The 22,068-nt window shown below is 39.8% G+C and overlaps 1 protein-coding gene across 3 annotated transcripts in view; it reads left to right on the top strand.

The window, feature by feature from the left end:
• HMGCLL1 (3-hydroxy-3-methylglutaryl-CoA lyase like 1) overlaps positions 1–20,686 on the top strand; it is a 61,834-nt gene extending 41,148 nt beyond the window's left edge. For 2 of the 3 annotated variants that reach the window (XM_060788112.2, XM_067468431.1), the window contains 2 exons: positions 13,638–13,763; positions 15,216–20,686. In XM_060788112.2, the coding sequence (XP_060644095.2) occupies positions 13,638–13,763; positions 15,216–15,317 (228 nt within the window). In that variant the 3' untranslated portion in view covers positions 15,318–20,686. The remainder of the gene's footprint in view (positions 1–13,637; positions 13,764–15,215) is intronic. The other variant, XM_060788119.2, reaches the window with a different exon arrangement.
• Positions 20,687–22,068: the final 1,382 nt, after the last annotated feature.

Here is a 22,068-nt window from a genome sequence, read left to right as displayed (position 1 = left end):
GGCGACTTACATGGGGCCAGGCCCAGTCAACAGTTAAAATATAACATGTACAAAATGCAATAATCAATATAAAACAACACAAGCAACATTATAACAACAATAAAACAAGCATCAGAAACAACAACCAATAGTATAATTCAAGTCTCATTGTAGAAGGACGGTCTGGTACACAGAAATTTAAGGTAGGTCACATGAGTAAAATGTGTAGATGATAAAGCAGCCAAAGGATAAGAGCAATTTCAACTGGCTAATTAAGACATTGGGTAGAATAGTAGTAAGGTAGTAAGTAGTAAGGGCAAGACTTAGGTCATAGTTAAAGCCAATTGTCCAGAGAATTGTCTAATCAAATACCCAACAGAACATCCATGTCTTTAATTCTTTGTGAAACATAGATTGGGAGGGTGCTAGCCCAATATTTCAGAGCCTGGGTGCCACAACCGAGAAGGCCCTCTGTCTCGTCCCCACCAACTGCGTCTGAGACGGGGGTGGAAGTGATCTTAGAGGATCTTAGAGATCGTGTGGGCTCATAAGGAAAGATGCGGTAACGAAAGTAGGCAGGTCTCAAGCCATTGTGGAAATTGGTTGTGGTATTTATTTACATTGTTGACAAGCAGCTTAAGCTTAATGTAAGACCACTCAACTGCAAAGATTTTGCAGCAATGGCAGATCATAGTGCATTCTGAGTCTTGCTTCTGCATATTTGGTTTAAGCTAAAGGGTGAAGCTTGTCTTCAACTCAAAACGTCTTCCCCTATTCTTCCCCCTGCTTTTGAATTCAGCATTCTGCAAGCATATATCAACGGCCCCATTGGGAGTTGCCATGTCAACCAGGGATAAGATCTTTGTAATATTTGGAGATTTTAAAGGGCAGAAGCCTTAACTTTATTGAAGGAAAGTGCTGACGCAAGGGAAGTGTTTAGCCTCACCACTTTGTATCAGTGTTGCCTCTGGGATTTGTTATTGCTTTCCACTGCTTTCTGCTGGAAGTAATTGGTATTTCAGCTTTCCTCATTCAATATATAACCCCTCTACTGTGAATTTTTCAGCTCCTAATAACTAACCAGTATTGTCTGTCACATTTATCACTGCTTGATTTTCAGTAGCTTAAGAAATACGTGTTTGTTTGTAACTCCCCAAGAGTTTCGAAGTACTTCACATGCCCTAAGTAGTTAGCAGGTAGTCAGTACTCAGGATTGTTTATAGTGCTCTGCCATTGCTTAAATAAGACACAATTTTAAAAACTCTTCTGGCAATGTATTGTGGAAGGCTTTTATGGCCGGAATCACTGGGTTGTTGTAGGTTTTTTGGGCTGTATGGCCATGTTCTAGAAGCATTCTCTTCTGACATTTTGCCTGCATCTATGGTAGGCATCCTCAGAGGTTGTGAGGTCTCGGAGGTTGTGAGGTCTGAGGATGCTTGCCATAGATGCAGACGAAACGTCAGGAGAGAACGCTTCTTGAACATGGCCATACAGCCAAAAAAAACCTACAACAACCCAACTCCTCTGGCATTTTTCCTAGCTAGGAGCCGCATCCATAAGTTGGTTTACGAAAATAGTGTGTGCCTCTAGAGTGCCCATTTCAAGCACACAAGGAAAGGAACACAAGTTCTAATGTTGAAGGAAGAAGTTGAATAAATTGAAATAGGAACTGCTGGAGAAGTTTGAGTTGGAAATTTATGCTGGCTGGTAAGCAGAGGAAAGGGGGCAAGTGGTAATTTCCCCACAACTTGTAAGTGTTAAAACAGTGTCCTGTATATAAGCCAGCATTGGCAATAGGTTCGCATTGTAAAAATTTTGTGTAAGTTTCTCATCATCCTTTCTCATCCTTTACAAACCTCAGGAGAAAGATATTCCACATTTTCCCTGGGCTGAATGACTTTGTTCTGCTGGATAATTGCTTCCTTAATCAGATGTTTTTATGATCTGATGGCCCAGCCCTAATACAAGTTTAAACAGTTATTTTAGTGTGTGTCCCTCTGCTGTCATGCTTAATAGATATTTTCCGTTTTTCTTCACAAGATTGGAAACTATTACCATGTGTTTCCCTTTGTCTTGTTTAGTCCATTAGTGTTCACTGTGGGCCACATTCTAAACAACCCATCCTTGTGGGGCTGGCTTGAGGGGAGTCCCCAGTTTTAGTTTTCCTTTGTGGCGTATTCCAACCAAAGATTAGCAATATTACTTTTTGGAAATTTAGCTCCTAGAATCCCACAGTAAACTTGTACAAAAACTGTTATCCAAAAGGAACTTTTCCAAGCTATGATTTCCACACAGTTTTAAACATCTTTGGACAGTGTGTCTCAACTTCTTAGTTTGCCCAAATCCTTTTTTAAAAAATACAGTGATTAAAATTTCATACAATGCCCATGTGAGGCTATTTATTTCAAGTTAAACCGCAGTTCAGCTGTGAAAAATGTTCACTGGTATCCATTACGTGCCATTCGAGGAGTTGCTAAGCCTTAACTTATGCATGCATTACCATGTTTTCTACTTACACTTTGGCTCTGCTGACCACCTCGCTCCCCCTTTTTGCTTAAAGCTGACTATTTTAATGTGTAAGTGGAATGAGGATTAGGTTGGTAGCTCCACAGGGAAGTGGAAATATATAATAAACAGATGCTTCCACCACTCCATGCTTTTGACATGACATTCAACTTAACTGAATCTCTGCCGTCTTCCCTGAGCTGTTCTGAACAAGTGTGTCCATACAATCGACAAGTGATATTGACACACAGCTGGACACAGACTCAAGATATCTTTTTCTGAAGTGAAAATTCCAGTTGAGAAAAATATGTGACATTTTAGAGCACTGTAACAACAACAACAACAACAACAACAACAACAACAACAACTTTATTATTGTACCCCGCCTCCATCTCCTCGAAAGGACTTGGGGTGGCTTACATATGGCAGAAAGTACCGAAAACACTAAACATCAAAACCTTCTAGTAAAATGCAATAACCTCTTCCCACCAGCCTCTTCTGCTCACTCATTATAGTTGTCAGCAGTTTGATTATGGATGGGTGTTGGCAGTGTACATTAGATAGTATCAGTGTGTTGAAATTATTTGAGTATTAGATTCCCCACTTGACCATAAAACCCTTTGAATGATCTTGCACAAGTCACACTGCCTCAGCCTCAGAGTAAGGCAACTTCCACCTCTAACTTCCGGTATATAAATATGGTAAATAAATAAATAAACAAGCAAAGCTTACCAAGAAAACCCTGTGACAGAGTTACCATGGGTAAATGGCTGGAAGGCACACGTGAACAACAACTATCTGTCTTATTACTAGTGTTCAATGCTCAAACTCAGCCTTAGTCCCTCAAAGGTTGACATTTTCTTAAAATATTAATCCTATGCATCTATGTGTCAACTTGTAGCTGGATGGATGGATAACTGGATTAGTAGTTAGGTTGCACTTTTGACCTTGCATACATTTACCTGGGACCAAGAACCATTCAACTCAATGCAACTGACTTCTTTGAACATAAGTAAATAAGATGGCAAAAATGTAATGGCTTATCGATGTATATAAAGTAAGTTTATTTCGATGTATTAGATGGATACCATTACAATAAAAGCATTATAAAACATAAGTACATCAGATAGTACTAAAAATAACAAGCCATTTCCTTGCCACTGTGATGTGGGAGTTGCACATCTCGTTTAAACAACATGACAAATTGACAAAATCAACAAGTCCATTGTTTTCTCTCTCTTAGCCACTGTCTCAATTGTTTTTCATTTCTGTACTCTTTCCACTTCTTTTTATGGCTTTCTGTTTATGTTGCTGGATTGCACTGAACAACACACATTTTGCATCAAATGTTAGACCTGTTTTTGATGTCCTGTTGATTCCAAAAATGGCACAGTTTCTCCCATCAGACCTAGGTTTTTACATACAGATGCCATCTAGTCACCCATAAAAATCATGATAACCATATCTAAGAAACTAGACTTGACGAGGTCTATCAAATGCAATTTTCCGAATCAGCATCCCAAGTAAACCCGAGGTACAGGCTCAAAAGTCACGACTCCAAGATTTTTTTTTTGTTGGGCTGTTATAGTTTCTTTTTAAAGGGTCAAGAAGAAGTACTCTTGTGGTTTGGCTGTCCTCCCTACAAGAAGGGGTAGCTTTCTGTATGGAAAGCTGAAATTCTATTTTAGTAGTGCTGGAATTTGAACCAATGTTAATGTGAGGATAATACTCAAAAGCACTGTTTGGTCACAGCAGTAGCTTCTCTTAGCCGCCAACTCTGACTTCTTTATTTGTGTGAAGAGATTTGGTGCCATTCAATTCTGAAGTGGACTGGGCAATAATCCAGCTTGCTTGCCTGTCTCCCTGCCTGCCGGCTTTGTCAGAAAGAAACTCTTGTTTTCTGGATTAGAGAAACATATTGCTTCCAAATGCGATGGACAGGAAAAGGATATTTCTGATATTTCCATAGGTTTTGAGGCTTGAATCTTATGAATTTTCTTTCCATTAATTTGTCTTTGCTTTGCATTGGAAGAACAAAGGCCATTCAGAGACACTTGTAGTCAGTGAATAACACTAGTGCTTAGTGATCCTCTGAAAAAATATTTGATACATTGGTTAAACATTCAATACAGAAGCTGAAATTGACTGGTCATGAATTATATTTCTTCTGCAAAATTTCTTTAGCAATGCTATGGATGCCTGCTAAAAACTGATGGAAAAGGCTAATGCACAAAATGAGCTCAGGCTTGCCAGGGGCATTAAAAACAATAAAAAGGGCTTCTTTTCTTATGTCAGTAGAAAAAGGAAGAACAAGGAGGCGATAGGGCCTCTTTGAGGAGAAGATGGGGCAGTGCTGACAGAGGATAGGGAAAAGGTGGAACTACTTAATGCTTTCTTTTCCTCTGTCTTCTCACAAAAAGAAAGTCATCTTCAACCTCAGCAAGATGGAGTGGATGAGGGATTAGAGGACATCCAACCCCAAATTGGGAAACAAGTCGTCCAGAAATACCTGGCCGCTCTTAATGAGTTCAAGTCCCCAGGGACAGATCAACTACACCCAAGAGTACTGAAGGAACTAGCTGAAGTCATTTCAGAACCATTGGCAATCATCTTTGAGAGTTCTTGGAGAACGGGAGAAGTTCCAGCAGATTGGAGGAGGGCCAATGTGGTCCCAATCTTCAAGAAGGGAAAAAAGGATGACCCAAACAATTACCGTCCGGTCTTGGGGTTATATAAACCCATTTTCCTACTTCCAACAGACCTCCCTACCTCTGAGGATGCTTGCCATAGATGCAGGCAAAACGTCAGGAGAAAATGCCTCTAGAACATGGTCATATAGCCCGGAAAAACCTACAACAACCCAGTGATTCCAGCCATGAAAGCCTTCGACAATACATCTTTACTAATGACTTAAATGAAGGGTTAGAAGGCATGATCATCAAGTTTGCAGATGACACCAAATTGGGAGGGATAGCCAATACTCCAGAGGACAGGAGCAGGATTCAAAACAATCTTGACAGATTAGAGAGATGAGCCAAAACTAACAAAATGAAGTTCAACAGTGACAAATGCAAGATACTCCACTTAGGAAGAAAAAACAAAATGCAAAGATACAGAATGGGGGACGCCTGGCTCGAGAGCAGTATGTGTGAAAAAGATCTTGGAGTCCTCGTGGACAACAAGTCAAACAATGAGCCAACAATGTCATGTGGCAGCAAAAAAAGGCAATGGGATTTTGGCCTGCATCAATAGGAGCATAGTGTCTAGATCTAGGGAAGTCATGCTACCCCTCTATTTCGCTTTGGTTAGACCACACCTGCAATATTGTGTCCAATTCTGGGCATCACAATTGAAGAGAGATATTGACAAACTGGAATTTGTCCAGAGGAGGGTGACTAAAATGTTCAAGGGTCTGGAGAACAAGCCCTATGAAGAGCGGCTTAAAGAGCTGGGCATGTTTAGCCTGAAGAAGAGAAGGATGAGGAGATATGATAGCCATGTATAAATATGTGAGAGGAAGTCACAGGGAGGAGGGAGCAAGCTTGTTTCCTGCTTACCTGGAGACTAAGACAGGGAACAATGGCTTCAAACTACAAAAAAGGAGATTCCATCTGAACATGAGGAAGAACTTCCTGACCATTCAGCAGTGGAACTCTCTGCCCTGGAATGTGGTGGAGGCACCTTCTTTGGAAGCTTTTAAACAGAGGCTGGATGGCCATCTGTCAGGGGTGCTTTGAATGCAATATTCCTTCTTCTTAGCAGGGGGTTGGACTGGATGGCCCATGAGGTCTCTTCCAACTCTAGGATTCTATGATTCTATATCTCCTTCTATGCCTCAGCTTGTAGCACGCACAGAATGACTGGGACCTGACAGGAGGAGCCAACCTTGTATGTTGCATAGCCATGCCTATTGCTATGTTTTATTTTCGGAGTATGGCTTATATTGCGCAAATGCTTAAAAATCCTGCTATGGCTTATTTTATGGGTGTGTCCTATTTTAGGAGAAAAAGGATAGTTCTCTGGGCAGCACACAAAGAGCTTAAAATAAGAAAGAGCAACTAATAAAAATGAGACAGCACAAATCAATATCAAAGTAAAATCAACCACAAAAGATCCATATGGATCAATGAATATAAAAAATACACATTCTCCAGCTGACCCTGTTTGGCAATGAAAATTATTTATTACCCCACTTTCAATGTTCTTTTAAAATGTCCCTGTTTCTCTCCTCTCCTCCCACTTTGCCCCTTTATCCTCTGCGTACTGAATTCAAACTCTAGGCTGTCCTGGGTGGAATCCATAAGAATGATAAGCACTTCAGAGATATCTTGCTGTGCAGGTTGGGAGATGCTGCAGTCTAATAAAATAACTTTTCCAAGCTTTGATTTTTTTAAAAAAACAGCGAGAACAAAAATATATGATTTAAATAAGAAATGCAACAAAATTCACCAACCTATTGCGTGCAAATGATTTTAATGCATTTTGAAAGGGCAAATAGGAAGTAACCCCAACCACACTAGTGGCTTGGTATCAGCCTAAAATATGACCTGGGTGCTAAATAAAGAATTCTGTCTTCAATAAGTTTGGTGTCCTGACCTCCTCAGTACAATACATCAAATGAAGGAGAAACATGAACTGGTGTAGCTGCAAGAAATATTTTAGAAAATTGTCCATCCAAGGGCTTTGGTAATTAGAGGTTAGTCTGTAGAGATTGACAGGGTAAATTACCAGCTAATGTTTACACAACAAAACATATGCCTGGTATAATATCCTACACTGATGTTACTGAAACCAGAGTCCGGAAATGTACAGTGGAAACAAGACCTGGGTACCTTTCTGGTGCCAATACAAACAGCAATTACAGCACAGTGTGAGAGGAGTCATAAGAAAGACTACCACATATCAGTAGTTCAATGGAGTCAGCACTTTTGGATAATTGCAGGCGAAAAGGGCTGAAAAACAGTACCGATCTCAGCAAGAAATGGCCCTTTATACTTTCAAACCGATCCCTGATAAAAACAATGACGGGGTCATGAGAAGGCTACTTTGCCAATTTTGCTCTCACCGTGGGATCCCTGGACATCTGGCTCAGCTGCGGAAGCTGGAAAACGTCTTTAATATTCTCCTGACAGTAAAAATGGACATGTGGAAAACATTCTAACCTGTTAATCTGTTGTGCTCCCGAAAAAAGGAAAAGAAAAAGGAAGGGACATTTGGCTTTATACTTTGCGATGATAAATAGAACGTCTCCAGGTCCAGCTGTACATAAGTTAATGGCATGGAAAAGAAGAATGTTGTCTCCATTTTCCAAAGACAGCCAAAGACAACTGTGCACCTGCATTATTCTCTGCGTGCCATCAATGCCAGAAGCCACTTCTAATTTGACTTTAGATTTACATGACTTATTTTACCCTTTAAATGTTTTTCTTCATTTAATTCTCTTTGCAGAGGTTTTTGCCTACTTTACAAGGTCTGTTTCACACAGTTATACAGCATTGACACCACTTTAACCATGTCTCCATCCGATGGGCTCCTGGGATTGTTAAAGTAGTTATAATTCTGTGCTCCAAAATTTTAGTTCCTCACTAAATGCCAATCCCATTATTCCATAGGATGGAACCATGGGTATTGAAGTAACAAAGTGCTATGTGTCTATTGTGAAAGAAACCTGAAATTAATGCACTTGCTAATTCTAAATTCTGACATTTCCTTATCTAGCACTCTGTAGACTTTTATAAGCATGGCCACTGAAGGTACATCAGAGTGCTGTATATGTATTGTGAAAAACACTGGAAATCAATTCACGTATTAATGCTGAAATTCTATAGTCACATATCTGGGACGCACTAGGATTTCTCTCTCTCTCTAGCACATATTATAATTTATTATTAATAATATTTTGCCTATGGAACAAGCAAAAATTGCTCAAAATGACTAGAATTTAAACTAGGAACAGGGATCAATTTCTCTCCAGATATTGATCAACAATCACCAACTCAAAGGCAATGTATTCCACTACTGAACAGTTCTTACCATCAGTATGTTCTTTCTAATGTTTAGGTTGAATCTCTTTTCTTGTACTTTGAACCCATTGCTCCATATCCTAGTCTCTTTACTACCAGCCATTAGTGACTAGGGCTTTAGGAAGTTGGAAGACCATCAATTTCTGGAAACTTATGAGTTCAGAGCCACTGGACTGAAATTCAATAAGCTGAATTCCTGCTCAGGTGCATATAATTGGTAGGCCCTCTATATATGGTGAGGATGGGCTGCTTTGTCAGGGATTTCCAGAGTCTAAGCATTAGCCATCTCCCATGTTTCATGTAAACCACTGCTCATATGTCAGTGGGATACAAAGGAAAGTGCTGAATTGAACAAGTAAGTTTGAGTGTATTTTCCATCATCACTCACTCACTAGGAGCCCTCAGTGGTGCAGTGGGTTAAACTCTTGTGCCGGCAGGACTGAAGACCGACAGGTCGCAGGTTTGAATCCAGAGAGAGCATGGATGAGCTTCCTTTATCAGCTCCAACTTCCCATGTGGGGACATGAGATGAGCTTCCCACAAGGATGGTAAAACGTCAAAACATCCGGGTGTCCCCTGGGCAATGTTCTTGTAGACGGCCTGTTCTCTCACAGCAGTTTCTTAAGTCAGTTCTGACACACACAAAAAAAATCTTCACTCACATTTCGAGATCTGTTAAACAAATAGGAAAGAGGTTTTAAAAACATTTTTGCATGTTTCATGCATTTGGGACTATTCCCCCCCCCCCTTTGATACAACATCCACAATGTTTGGGGGTCAATTACAGTATGATACACTTCACTCAGATAGTTTGGAAAAAGATGAATTGGAAGCACAAGGTATTTCAGGTGAGGTCTGACCAAAGCAGAAAAGAGGGGTGCCATGACTTCCCTCGATCTAAACAATATACTCCTTCTGATGAAGCCCACAATCCCGTAGGTTTTTTTTAGCTGCAGCATCACATTGTTTGATCATGTTCTGCTTCTTGACCACGGAACTCCAATTTTCCCCCCACATGTATTGTTGTTGAGCTAGGCATCACATATTCTGTTTCTTTGCGTTTCTTTTTTTTCAGCCCAAGTTTAGTAACTTACGTTTGTCCTTTCTGAAATTAATTCTGTTAGTTTTGGCCCAAGTCATTAATCTGTTGAGATTTTTGAATTCTGATCCTGTGCTCTGGAATATTAGCTTTCCTATTTTGGTGCCATCTGCAAAGCTGATAGACATGCCCTCTAAACCTTCATCTAAGTCATTAATAAATATGTTGAACAGAACAAGACCCAGGACCGAATGCTGTGGCACCCCACTAGTCACTTCTTTCCAGGATAAGGAGGAACCATGGGTGAAAACTCTTTGGGTTTGGTCGCTTAACCAATTATAGATCCACCTAATAGTAGCATTGCCTAGCCCACATTGGACAAGTTTGTCTGCAAGAAAATCATGGGGGCCTCACTGAAATCATGCTACATCCACAGCATTCCCTCCATCTACTAAGCTTGTAACTCTATCAGGGGTGGGGGAGATAAGATTATCCTGGCATGACTTATTTTTAAGAAATCCACATTGACTTTTAGTGATCACAGTATTCCTTTCTAGGTAATTTCAGACTGCTTCCTTAATGATCTTTTACAGAATCTTCCGTCATATTGATGTCAAACAGACTGTTTGGGTCCTCCTTTTTTCCCTTCTTGAAAATAGGAACAACATTTGCCCTCCTCCAATCTGCTGGGACTGTTCTCCAAGACTCCTCAAAGATTATTGCCAGTGGTTCTGAAATGGCTTCTGCTAATTCCTTCAATACTCTTTGTTGTAGTTCATCTGGTTCTGGAAACTTTAATTCATTCAGAGTGTCCAGGTATTCCTGGACTACTTCTTTACCTATTTTGCATTTCCCCTATTACTTCTTCCACTCCATATTGCTCAGGTCGAAAACTGATTTCTTTTTGTGAGAAGACTGAGACAAAGAAGGTGTTGAGTTGTTCTGCACTTTCCCAACCCTGTCAGCATTCCACCATCTTCTCCATTAAATTTAAATTAGTTTTATTGGACAGTAATATGCTATCTTTTTGTTGGTTTGCTTTTGCAGATGTAGACGCTGTGTGTACATTTTTAAAATTTGGAACAAGTATTCACCTACTTCTCATGTCCTAACCCATCAAAGCTAACGTCCCCTTGGTTCTCTTTGTGTGGTTGAGTAGTTTTTCCTCACTTTCCAGTTTGTCTTTGTGTCTTTCTGTTTCCATTCACTAAGACTACTATTTTTAGGAAAACCTGTAGCACAAGTTGAAGTAATGACCAGCAAAACAAGAAGAGTTGGCACAGCCTGTATTGTATTTGTTTGGAGCTGATAATACAATCAGATCTATATTCTATAGTACATATAGTATAAAGTTGTTGTTGCATACCTTCAAGTCATTTCTGACCTCTTAGAAATTATTTGCCCAGTAAGTTTCCAAGGTTAAAGCAGCTTTCAAACCCTGTTCTCCAGAGTCATAGTCCAGTATTTAAATCACTGTATCATGCTGACTCTGTAGTAAAGTACAGTGGATCCAAAGCATCATGAAACTTTTGAATCATTTATCTGGATCCTCATGCAACTACAGTCTTCTGTTTTGTAGACAGCAATGGTTTTAGGGGAAAAAAACATGAACAAAACATTATAGGGGTGTTATATTAATACTTCACATGTGGTACAGTTTATCTTTGCCAATTTGAAGAGCTAGACTTTCAATTGCACATCTTAAGACAACAGTGCCACCACGTGGTCAGTGAAACAATCATTCTATTTTTTTAAATGCATACCTTCTGGATATATCAAAGGAGGGAGCTGGCAAAGGTTCCTATGAAAATCAGGGGGTGCCATATGTGAGCAGGTGACTTCAAGACATATGGATACATATGTACTAGTTATTCACTACAGGTATATCTTGCATAGCAGTCTAAATTATAAAATAGATGATAAAAATCAAATAATTAATAGCATTATTGCTTTGTTCAGAACGTTGATCATTTCCTTATATTAGTGTTAACCTTAAAAGTAATTACTTTATGTTCACCAAGTTACAAACCCCACACATATAGGATTAGTTGGTTTGACCTTGGCCATGAGGTCAGATGTCTTTAGGCACCTCCTGATGGCAGCGGAAGTTATCATTGGGCGGCTTAAGTACTTCTGGTTGCTTTTTAGACCAGAGTATCAGGTTTATCAATCAAGAGGATGGTTGGTTGATACCTGGATCTGATGCAAATAAGTTTGGGCCAACTCTATTTATAGGTGTAACCAATCAAGTTCTGGTCTTTTTTTGTTACGTACTAATATCGTGTATGTTTGATTCTTTGTATTGTGAAGAGGAATTCACCCTGAACATGCAATGTCCTGAAGGGAAACAGCAACAAATAGTAATTAGAAATATCTTTTTGTGGAGAGAAGATGTGAGAACTTCCCCTGTAATAGGCAGCACATACACATATTTTCCAGAGGAGAGATGTTCACATCAAACATTGGACATGTATCTAGCGCAGGCATAGACAAACTAGGCTAGATGTGCCCCCTGGGTGCTTACCTCAGAACCTCCTCATTTTCCCTGTCCTCTCAGCATAAGGACACGGTGGCCTGCCACATCCTTATGCAGAAAGGACAAGGAGGAAGGCAAACAGCAGCTGAGAGCCCTCTGGAGTATTCTCAGCCACTGTATGTCTCACCCTCCTCCCAGCATAAAGATAGGGGAAGCGGTCCCATCCTTATGCCGACAGGACAGCCCGAAGAAGGCAACCAGCTGCTGAGAGCCCTCTGTAGCTCTCTCGGCCATCACCTGTCTCACCCTCCTCCCAGCATAATGCCAAGAGAACAGTCTGAAGATCAGGGGAGCAGGATCGGGGTATTCGGTGCATGTCTCGTTTTCCTCCCAGCATAAGAATGGGGCGAGTAGCTCCATCCTTATGCCAGGAGGACAACCTGAGGATGACCCAGGCCCTGCTCTGCCTCCTCTTGGCTCCACCTTCTCACAGGCCCCCTCCCTTCTGGGCCCGCCGCACCCAGCGCATGCCCCCTCCCTGGGCCTGGGCCTCTTGGTCAGGTCCACAATGTAGCCCCAAGGCAAAAAAGTTTTCCCATTTCTGCTCTAGCAGATGTGGGAATTATACCAGGATATCTTGATTGTAGACCTTGTGGAAATGGAATGAATCCTTAGAAAATTGATGACCCCATGTACTTTATTGCCCATATTAGATGGGGTGATGTCTAATTGGGTTTCAGAGTGCATCCTTCAGTAGCAAATTAATTTTCACAGTTCTGAAACAAGCTGTGAGATCTTTTTTTCCGATCCTGGTGCCTTTTCCAGGGACAGTGAAAACAAGGAAATTTTTGAACTTCCTTCAGGACCCAATACTGGATAGGCTGCACTTAACTTGGTAGATCAAATGCTGTTGCAGAAACAGGGCGACCCTTTATTTTAATAGCAGGCTTGGAGCAAAGTTTTGCATTATACTATCTCCAGACATCTTAAGGAACCCACAGAATGAATGAGGTACAACTGAATGTGCCAAGAAATCCATTTCCCCAGTCTGCAGGAGGGGGAATGTGCCAAAAGAAAGAGCAGATGGATGCAGCTGATTGGGATTCTCTGTTCGAAACACTTGGAACGGATTTCCCTCCTTGCCCCATGGATGATCAAAATGAAGAAAACCATATCTTGTCTATGGCTATAATTTGGAACTCATTTATAATTTCTTTAAAGATTCCGTGTTTTCAATTCATCACTTTTTGCCACTTGTAAGACTTCAAGGTTCTGCTTTGAAGACAGGCAATTCCCTAGGGCTTCTGCTAAGTTCTTCTGGAGTATGTATTTACTAAGATAAAATTGTAAAGCCGCAACTTTGAGGTTTTTAAAAGAGGATCCAATAACCATGCTAGGCATAAAATATGTATAAAATTAAGGCACACAAAGCACTGGGATGAATATAGTCTAGGCACTGAAGAAAAGTGACATCTGAAACATTTAAGGGGAAATTTTCTAGGTTTACAGAATGTCCTCTGTTCATATTAGCCACTTCTTAGTGCAGCATGTATTTTAACTGAGAATTGTCACTTTGAGGCAAAACCACAGGACAGTGCTTGTAATTGTTTTCCAGATGGGAGTTCGTGTTGTTGATTCTGCAGTTGCTGGTTTGGGAGGTTGCCCATATGCAAAAGGTGCCACAGGAAACGTAGCTACAGAGGATGTGATATATATGCTTAATGGCTTAGGAATCAATACGGTAAGCCACTTTTAATGTATTTTTAGAAGTATACACAGTTTTAAAAAATGAGTGGAAGAATAGCATGAAATGCCTGTTATAATAACCATCCTGGTTCTACACAGTAACTCCAATTCGGTTTGAAGTCAGCTTGAGGGCGGAGAATCCATAAAATGTATACCCCCAGTATACATTGCAATGTGCATCACACATGGCCATCACTTAGTCTTTCTCGTGGGAACTATTCCATACCAACTCACATCTTTCTTTATTATAGTCATAGACCAGCATAAGGGGATTGGAGTACAATCTGATAAAGCACAATACATTAAAATGTAGGCTAAAAGTTAAAATGCAAAAGTATATTTAAAAGCCAAAAAAAGGGATACAAATGTATTATTATTATTTAAAATGCAACCTCAAGAATTGCCACTTTAGTGGAAAACAATATATAAGCAACAAACAACCTTATTGAATAGATCTCCTGCATATGCACACACACATGCACACGCATGCACACATTTTCTTATCCATATAGAGGTGTGGTTGTGCACATACAAAGACGAAAACATACATTAAGACACGATAGCACCTTTAAATACAATAACAATCAAATTAACCTGCCTGAACCCTCTTACTATAACACCTATGTTCTAGGTCTATGAGTTTATTTTCTTATTTGCTAGCACTTTACAGGAGCTACTCACCGAAATTAATCATTGCCTTTTGTTTACATTTGATCCGAATGGTATCTTGGCTTCCTTTCATTTCAGTGTTCATGTTCTTGCTTTGTTGACTGAAATCACTTTGAAAAATGGACACAATAAGTGAAATGCTTTTTTGAATATCCCACTATGCTGTCAGAGAAGTACTTAATGTATCTTTTGAAAGGATGTTCAGCATGAATGGACACATTGTCCATGAACAGAAGGAAAGACGAATTGGACATGTTTACAGATTGGTGTAAAGTTAACAAAGATCAGCTGCAATTCCAGAACATCTGTGAGAATTTACCCGGAGATAAAGTGAAGGTGGTTAAGTATATATTTTACAGCATTTGTGTGTCAATATCAGGGAGATTTTGCTGTCACATTAATAGAGTAACTATGCAGCACTGTTTCAGCTCATTCTCAAGGGTGTGTATATCCCACCAATGTATTAGGGATTGTATGCATTTAGACACTTCTGAGAAGCTCAGAATGAAGTGGATGAAGTAAGTAGAGTTGCCTAAAGACTCTGTATTCCCCCATCCAGCAGGTTAATGTAGAAAAATGCAAGGCAGAGAAATAGAGTGCTCTGGGCTTGCATAGTTTTGGAGAACCCATAGACACGTTATTTGAAAACATTAAATTACTGCAGAGCCTGATGATCATGATTCTAATTCAGGTTTCAGTAACATAAAAGTCCTTGACAATACAACAACATCATAACTGGAGATAAAATTCTCTTTCTCTTTCTCTCCCTTTCTCCTAGGGTGTGAATCTTTATAAGGTTATGGAAGCTGGTAACTTCATTTGCACAGCCTTGAACAAGAATACAAATTCTAAAGTTGCACAAGCGTCCTTCAATGGTTGAACCAAAGAAGAAGTGGAGCTGTCTCTAAGAGTTACATATTTGGATATCAGTGAGCTCTATCTATTTACAGATGCATGTGGCAAACCCATTGCAAATACCATTTCAGCAGAAGGAGAAAATGCCAACATAGGTGGTATCTGGCAAGTCAGTAGCAGTAGTATGTTATAAATTTAGAGTGAGAACTTCAAGTTTGAATGCCAAATGAAACCATCTTCCTTTTTTCTCTTAGACCTTTGAGATTGCCCTTCTGTATATGGTTGCAGTTTCATTGGGCCTCATCCAGCTTCAGAGCCCATAAGACTATTCAAATGAGTATATCTACATGAGGAAATAAGAGTATATGCTCACAGAAGTAAGAAAGATAATGTACATTTGGGGGTGAAATGGTCCCCATACTTGTGTGTTCAGATGAGCATAACTCTAGGCAAATGTTTACCACAGGAGAGCATATGCATTAAGTGAAGTAGTCTTTACCTTGCAAAATATATCCTGTTATATATTTTTATACTTTTACAATGGTACAGTTACTTGTTACTTACAGTTATTTACTCAGCTATCTTTGGCTTCACAAGCTGGGGCCTGGCTTCTGCCTTTTAGAGCAACCTTTTTCCCAGCATCCCTTCAGAGTAGGACAATCCGTTACACATATTCTGTCTGGTACCATCTGCTGAACTATTTAGGAAACATTCAGCTTGACCAAGGACTTGTCTACACCGATGGAAAAAAATCTGTTTCGGACCAGTTCTCGGTGGCATTGCAGCAATCTCATTCATGTTGTGTTGAGATTGGTGTAACCAACCACATGTTTTCCGTTGGTGAGTTCACTTCAGTGGTATGGGGTGACGTATATCACCAAAACTTTGTATTACTTTCAGCTAGTGTCTGGGTTACAATCAAAATAGGTTCTGTAGATTAGTTCTCAATTTGTGTGTGTGTGTCAGAAGCAACTTGAGAAACTGCAATTCACTTCTGGTGTGAGAGAATTTGCTGTCTGCAAAGATGTTGCCCAGGGGGTGCCTGGATGTTTTGATGTTTTACCATCCTTGTGAGAGGTTTCTCTAATGTCCTTGCATGGAGAGCTGGAGCTGACAGAGGGAGCTCATTTGTGCTCTCCCCGGATTTGAACCTGCAACTTGTCGGTCTTCAGTTCTGCTGGCACAAGAGTTTAACCCACTGTGCCACCAAAGGCTTAAGTTGAATTTGTATGTAAGTTGAACAGGCATATTTTTAAGTGTAACTTGATTTTTCCCCATTTTGGATAGCATAGGAATGATTTAACCACCCTGTGACATTTGTTTTGCTGTCTGTGCCCCTGTCCAGAAGACTTCACCTCACTTTGTGTCTATGAGACAATTGGATTTTGATAATTTGGGGTTGTTGGGGAAACAAAGATTTGTAATAAATCTTCAGTGGAGACATCTTTTTCCCACGATAACTTTTAAAGGAATGCATTCCCCTTCCTAAGGATAGTTGTCTTTTCACTTCCTGTTGTCTTACTCCCATTTGTAACTAGCAGTTCTTAGTAAGTTAGATGTTTGTAATTCAGGATCTGCCTGTATATGACTATGGCAGCTCCACATTTTATTTTATTTTTTCATCATGCTTGTGAATTCTCATATTCCTGACATTTTCCTCATGGCCTGGAAACTCTGGCCATTATATTAAGTAAGGGGGCATATATATTGATATGCAGATATTTGCATGGGTGCATACACCCGCACTTTCTTAAACAAAATTTTAAAAAATGTTGATCATGCTAAACAACTTAGAAGATAAAGTTTAAACTGTGAAAAAAAAAACACTTCCTGGTGGAAATGATAAAGTTACTTCTTGGCTGAAGTCACCTCCCACCAATTCGTCTTTCTTAGTAAAGGTAAAGGTTTCTCCTTGACATTAAGTCTAATTGTATCTGACTCTGCGGGGTGGTGCTCATCTCAGTTTCTAAGCCCAAAGAAACAGTGTTATCCGTAGACGCCTTCTAAGTCACGTGGCCAGCATGACTGCATAGAGCGCCGTTACTTTCCTGCCAGAGTGGTATCTATTGATCTACTCACATTTGCATGTTTTCAAACTGGTAGGTTGGCAGAATCTGAGGCTAACAACGAGAGCTCACCCCATCCTGCAGATTCGAACGGCCATCCTTCCAGTCAACAAGTACTGCAGTTTAGTGGTTTAACCCACTGCAGCTCCATGGCCTCTGTCTTCCCTGCCCACCATTAAATCCTCCTCTCAGTCACTTTGGGAGAGTGACCACAAACCAAAAAAACCCTCTGTATTTTCAGGAAAACTTCAAAATGAAAGGCAAGCTTTTTGATCCAAATTTGAACCACTATCACAAAGAATTGAATTTCAAGTGAATCTTCAGGCACATTGTGCATCCAGATCACAAGAGCTACAAGGTGAATATATATTTTCTTTCTCAGTGTAGACAACCCCTAAGAAAGATGCTTCACACCACTATCAAATTTGAAATTGATAAAATATATAGTGTGTCACCACTTCAGATTTACAAAATATTCGCCTTGCTAGTGGTAAGACAAAAGGCACAGCATAGTGAATTTGTGATATTGAAAGTATGTGAAATTTTAAAGGTTCCGGGCAGATGTGGGTACCACAAATATCTAAAATTAAGTGCCAGTCTACTAACCATGTACAACTGATTGGACACTTTAAATCACTTTGGATACACGTTAAACAACATTTTTGTTGCTTGATTTGGGCTGCAAAACCAATGGACCGGTGGCTCATGTTGGTCACATGTGAAGGCCCTCTTTCAATGGACTCATTTGCATGTCATTAACTTTTATGTTCAAGCACTTTGAACAGAACTGGTTGCCATGTTCTAAAGATAGTAAGTACATTCTTACTTCTTAATGAAGCTGAGTTTTAGTGTTGTATAAATATTTGCAGCAGTCTATGAGGTCCATCAGTGTGTGTGGCCTTGCTATTATATATTTTATTACTCCAGATTGGCTTTTTTTCGTTTGCCAAGTCAATTATGCTGTGAACAGGGAGCCAAACCCAGATTTACTACGAGTAGCATATTTGTAATGTTTGCTATGGTTGACATCTGTTAAGGATATGAATGACTTTATCTTGTTCCAAGAATTTGTAGGAAGTGGCAGTTTGCCATGTTTTACAAATTAATGGTGCCCCTTTGTAGTTGTTACAAATTTAGTTGTTACATTGAAATCTGGTTTTATCCCATTGAATAAAAAATTTAACAATGGGGAAAATACCATTTAGAGCTGCTGCTATATGATTTTCATTCATTTCCAGTAAAGGGATTTAAAATTGTGCTGCAAGTACATTGAAGCCAAAGATGGTGTGTGGTAGTCTGATAGATCGCTCCCTTACACAGTTCCGGTCATTAAGACAGTATTTTTCATGTGGTTAATAAGTGTGTCAATGGTGTGGATTTTTTTAATGAAAAAATAACATCTATGATCTATACTGTATTTTTGTTTATTTGTTCCATTGCTTCCGACTCTTTGTGACCTCATGGACCAGCCCACGCCAGAGCTTCCTGTCGGCTGTTGCCACCCCCAGCTCCTTCAAGGTCAAGCCACGTTGATATACCCTATATAAAATAATAAAATCTGTCTACAGTACACAATCATATCAGTTTGGTGCTACTGTAGTTTGAGAGAGTACTTCTATTTCTCTATTGGGGAGATGTTGCTAGAAATGCAGATGTTCTCATCTCATCATATTTGACTAGGCATTTTGCCCAGGATTAGTCTCTTTGTTTCCAGTAACATATGCATACACACAATTTAGCAGACATCGTTCTCTGCATTATATCTCACACTCTATGTTATACTGCGTATCCCATATTCTTTATCTGTAGAGCAGCAACAAGGAAATAAGATGTCAGTTCAGAGAGCTGAACCAGTCTTGGTGATGTAGACTCTGCCCTTCTGCTACTGTAGGATAGGGATGAAGTGTCTGGCCACCTCTGCAACCAATCCAGGAGCTTTACTACTCTGGAATGCCTGTGAATTAAGCACCCAATGTATATAAACCCATAAACTGGCCTATGGAGTTGAAAGTGGGCCAGGCTTTAGCACAGCGCATTAAATTGCCAGGTGTAGAAATCTTGCTGCTCAAGAGGTTGGCAGTTCAAGCCCGGGTTGGGGTGAGCTCCCACCATCAGCCCACCTTCTGCCTATCTAGCAGACCGAAAACAGTAATGTGAGTAGATAACTAGGTACTGCTTTTAGCTGAGAGGTAATAAAAGGGACCTGTAAGAACATGCTGGTGATTCAATAAACAGGATGTCTACAGACAACAAAGCTCCTCTGCATGGAAGATGGAGCGATAGCACCACCCTATGGCTGGAGTTGAGCACAGCATCCAGATGCTGGAGATGGAAAGAGGGGAATAACCTATACTTCTGTTTATGTATTGTCTGTCCTTATTAATTGTAAAACAGCATTAAATGTTTGCCATATATGTGTTCTGTAACCTGCCCTTAGTCCTGTCGGGGAGATAGAGCAGAATATAAATAAAGTATGTTGTTGTTGTTGTTGTTATTATTATTATTATTATTATTATTATTATTATTATTATTATTATTAGAGACCACAGAGGCCATGCAATCAAACCTCTTGAAACAGAGAAATACACAAAGCAATCCTGACAGACCTAAGCATGGCTAAGGGTGCATCTATACTGATACCACTAACAGCCATGGCTCAATAATGTGGAATCATGAAACTTGTAGTTTGAGGAGTCATCAGCCCTCTTTGGCATAGAACGCTAAACCCTCTGTAAAGCTACAACTCCCAGGATTCCATAGCATCGAACTGTGGTAGTTTGTGTCAGACTGCATTAATCCCACAGTGTAGATTCATCCTCAGTTATGCCTTTTAACTGTGAAAATTATAAGTCACTTGCTAATTGCAAATAGTAACTTTCAGTCCCTGATTGTATTTCCTCAATACATTTTAGAATTTAGAATTATATTTAATTTTAATTTATATATTTAAAACCATTGTATATAAAATGAGCTGTATATTTTTGTTTACATAAAATAGTACAGGTGTGTGTGTGTATGTATGCATGTAGGGGGTGATCATAAAGGATTTTTCTTCTCATGTCCTCATTTTTCTTCCAGGTGTGAATAGAAAATAAAGAAACCTTATATTGTGGGTCATAATAGCTACTGTTGATTAAACAATGCTCCTGAAACACTATAGCATAGTGCGGTTTCACTGAATGCCTGTTATTTGCTTTCACTGGTTTATATTCTTTATCTCTAAGATTAAAAAGGAAAAGGAACACCAGGAAATAGCCCAATATATTACAAAACACTGTATATGTTAGCTACTGGTAACCAAACTGTCCCAATAAAGCCTTAGTAATTATCAGCTGCCTTTTCATCTTTTGTTGACATTATTGGGTTATAATCCATACTGAGTGCATTTACTTCTGTGCTTTCCCCCTTTTTTATTGAATGGTTCCAGGTTTGAGAGTGTTGACTCACAATTGATTAATTTTTTATCTTCATTACTCTGGACAAGTCAAATTAAGATGACCAAAGATGCTTTAGAAAAAAAGCGCCCAGAAAGGCTCTTTCAGCACAGTCATTGCTGAAAGACCCCACAATATGTAAAAGCCCCACAGTATGTTGACACCTTCCGCACCTCTATTCCTGATGGTTTGGAGCCTCCATTTGGACTTTCCACAAGTCAAAAGGTTTTTGGTTGCCCATTAATCTTGAACTGAATATAGACATAGGATCATATTTGGAAGGGGCCTCGTGGGCCATTGAGTCCAACCCACAGGGACAGCTAGCTTCCTAACGCTTCCCCCTGTTTGATGAAGTTGGGGAGAAGCCAGGACAATGCAGAGCATGGGGTGATAGGTCCCTATGCCTTGTGGGTGGGTGCCGCTGCGGCGATACTCGGCAATTCCAGGGGTGCATGTGAAGAGGTCATCAAAGAAGTCCACATCACCACAACTGATCTTGTTGTCAAGACATTCCTTTTGATGTTCAATCAAAATCTACCCTCCAATAACAGAAAACCACTAAACTTAGTTCTACCTTCAGAGGTAGTGGTTCCCAACTTTTGAAGCTCCAGGTGTTTTGGACTTCAACTCCCAGAAATCCCAGCCAATTTACCAGATGTTAGGAATTGGGGAAACTGAAGTCCAAAGTACCTGGAAGACCACTGTTTTGTTTTCCATACCTCTTACTGTCCTCATTGTCCTTCTCTGAACTCCTTCCAATTTACCTACATCTTTCTTAAAACAAGGTGCCCATAACTGAATGCAGGGCTTCAGATGAGACATGACCAGTGCAGAAAATAGTATGACTATTACTTCTCTCATCTTGAAAATTATGATTTTATTAATGCAGACTAAAATAGCATTTCCCTTCTTTACTACTGGCTCACAGTCAATTATTTTCAACAATAATTCCATGTAGTATTATTGAATCATGCATCCCCATCCTAGACCTGTACATCTTGGGCTTTTTAAATTTAGAATTTTGCATTTGTCTCTATTAAATTTCATTTTATTATTTTCCTGCCCAATTTTCTCGATATGTAGCTCCTTTTGAATTTTGTTCCTATCTTCTACCCCTGTTCCTACTAGCCACCCATCCCAGTTTTATGTTATCTGTAGACTTGATAACCCATCATCTAAGTCTACTCCATCATCTAAGTCATTGATAAAAATGTTGAAGAGTAGGGCCCTAGCACAGAACATTGCAATGCTCCAGTTGGGGGGTCTCCTTCCAGTT

The sequence above is a fragment of the Anolis sagrei genome, chromosome 1, assembly GCF_037176765.1.
Source record: "Anolis sagrei isolate rAnoSag1 chromosome 1, rAnoSag1.mat, whole genome shotgun sequence".
NCBI classification, from domain to species: Eukaryota; Metazoa; Chordata; class Lepidosauria; order Squamata; family Dactyloidae; genus Anolis; species Anolis sagrei.
This window is presented reverse-complemented; position numbering and strand designations above follow the sequence as displayed.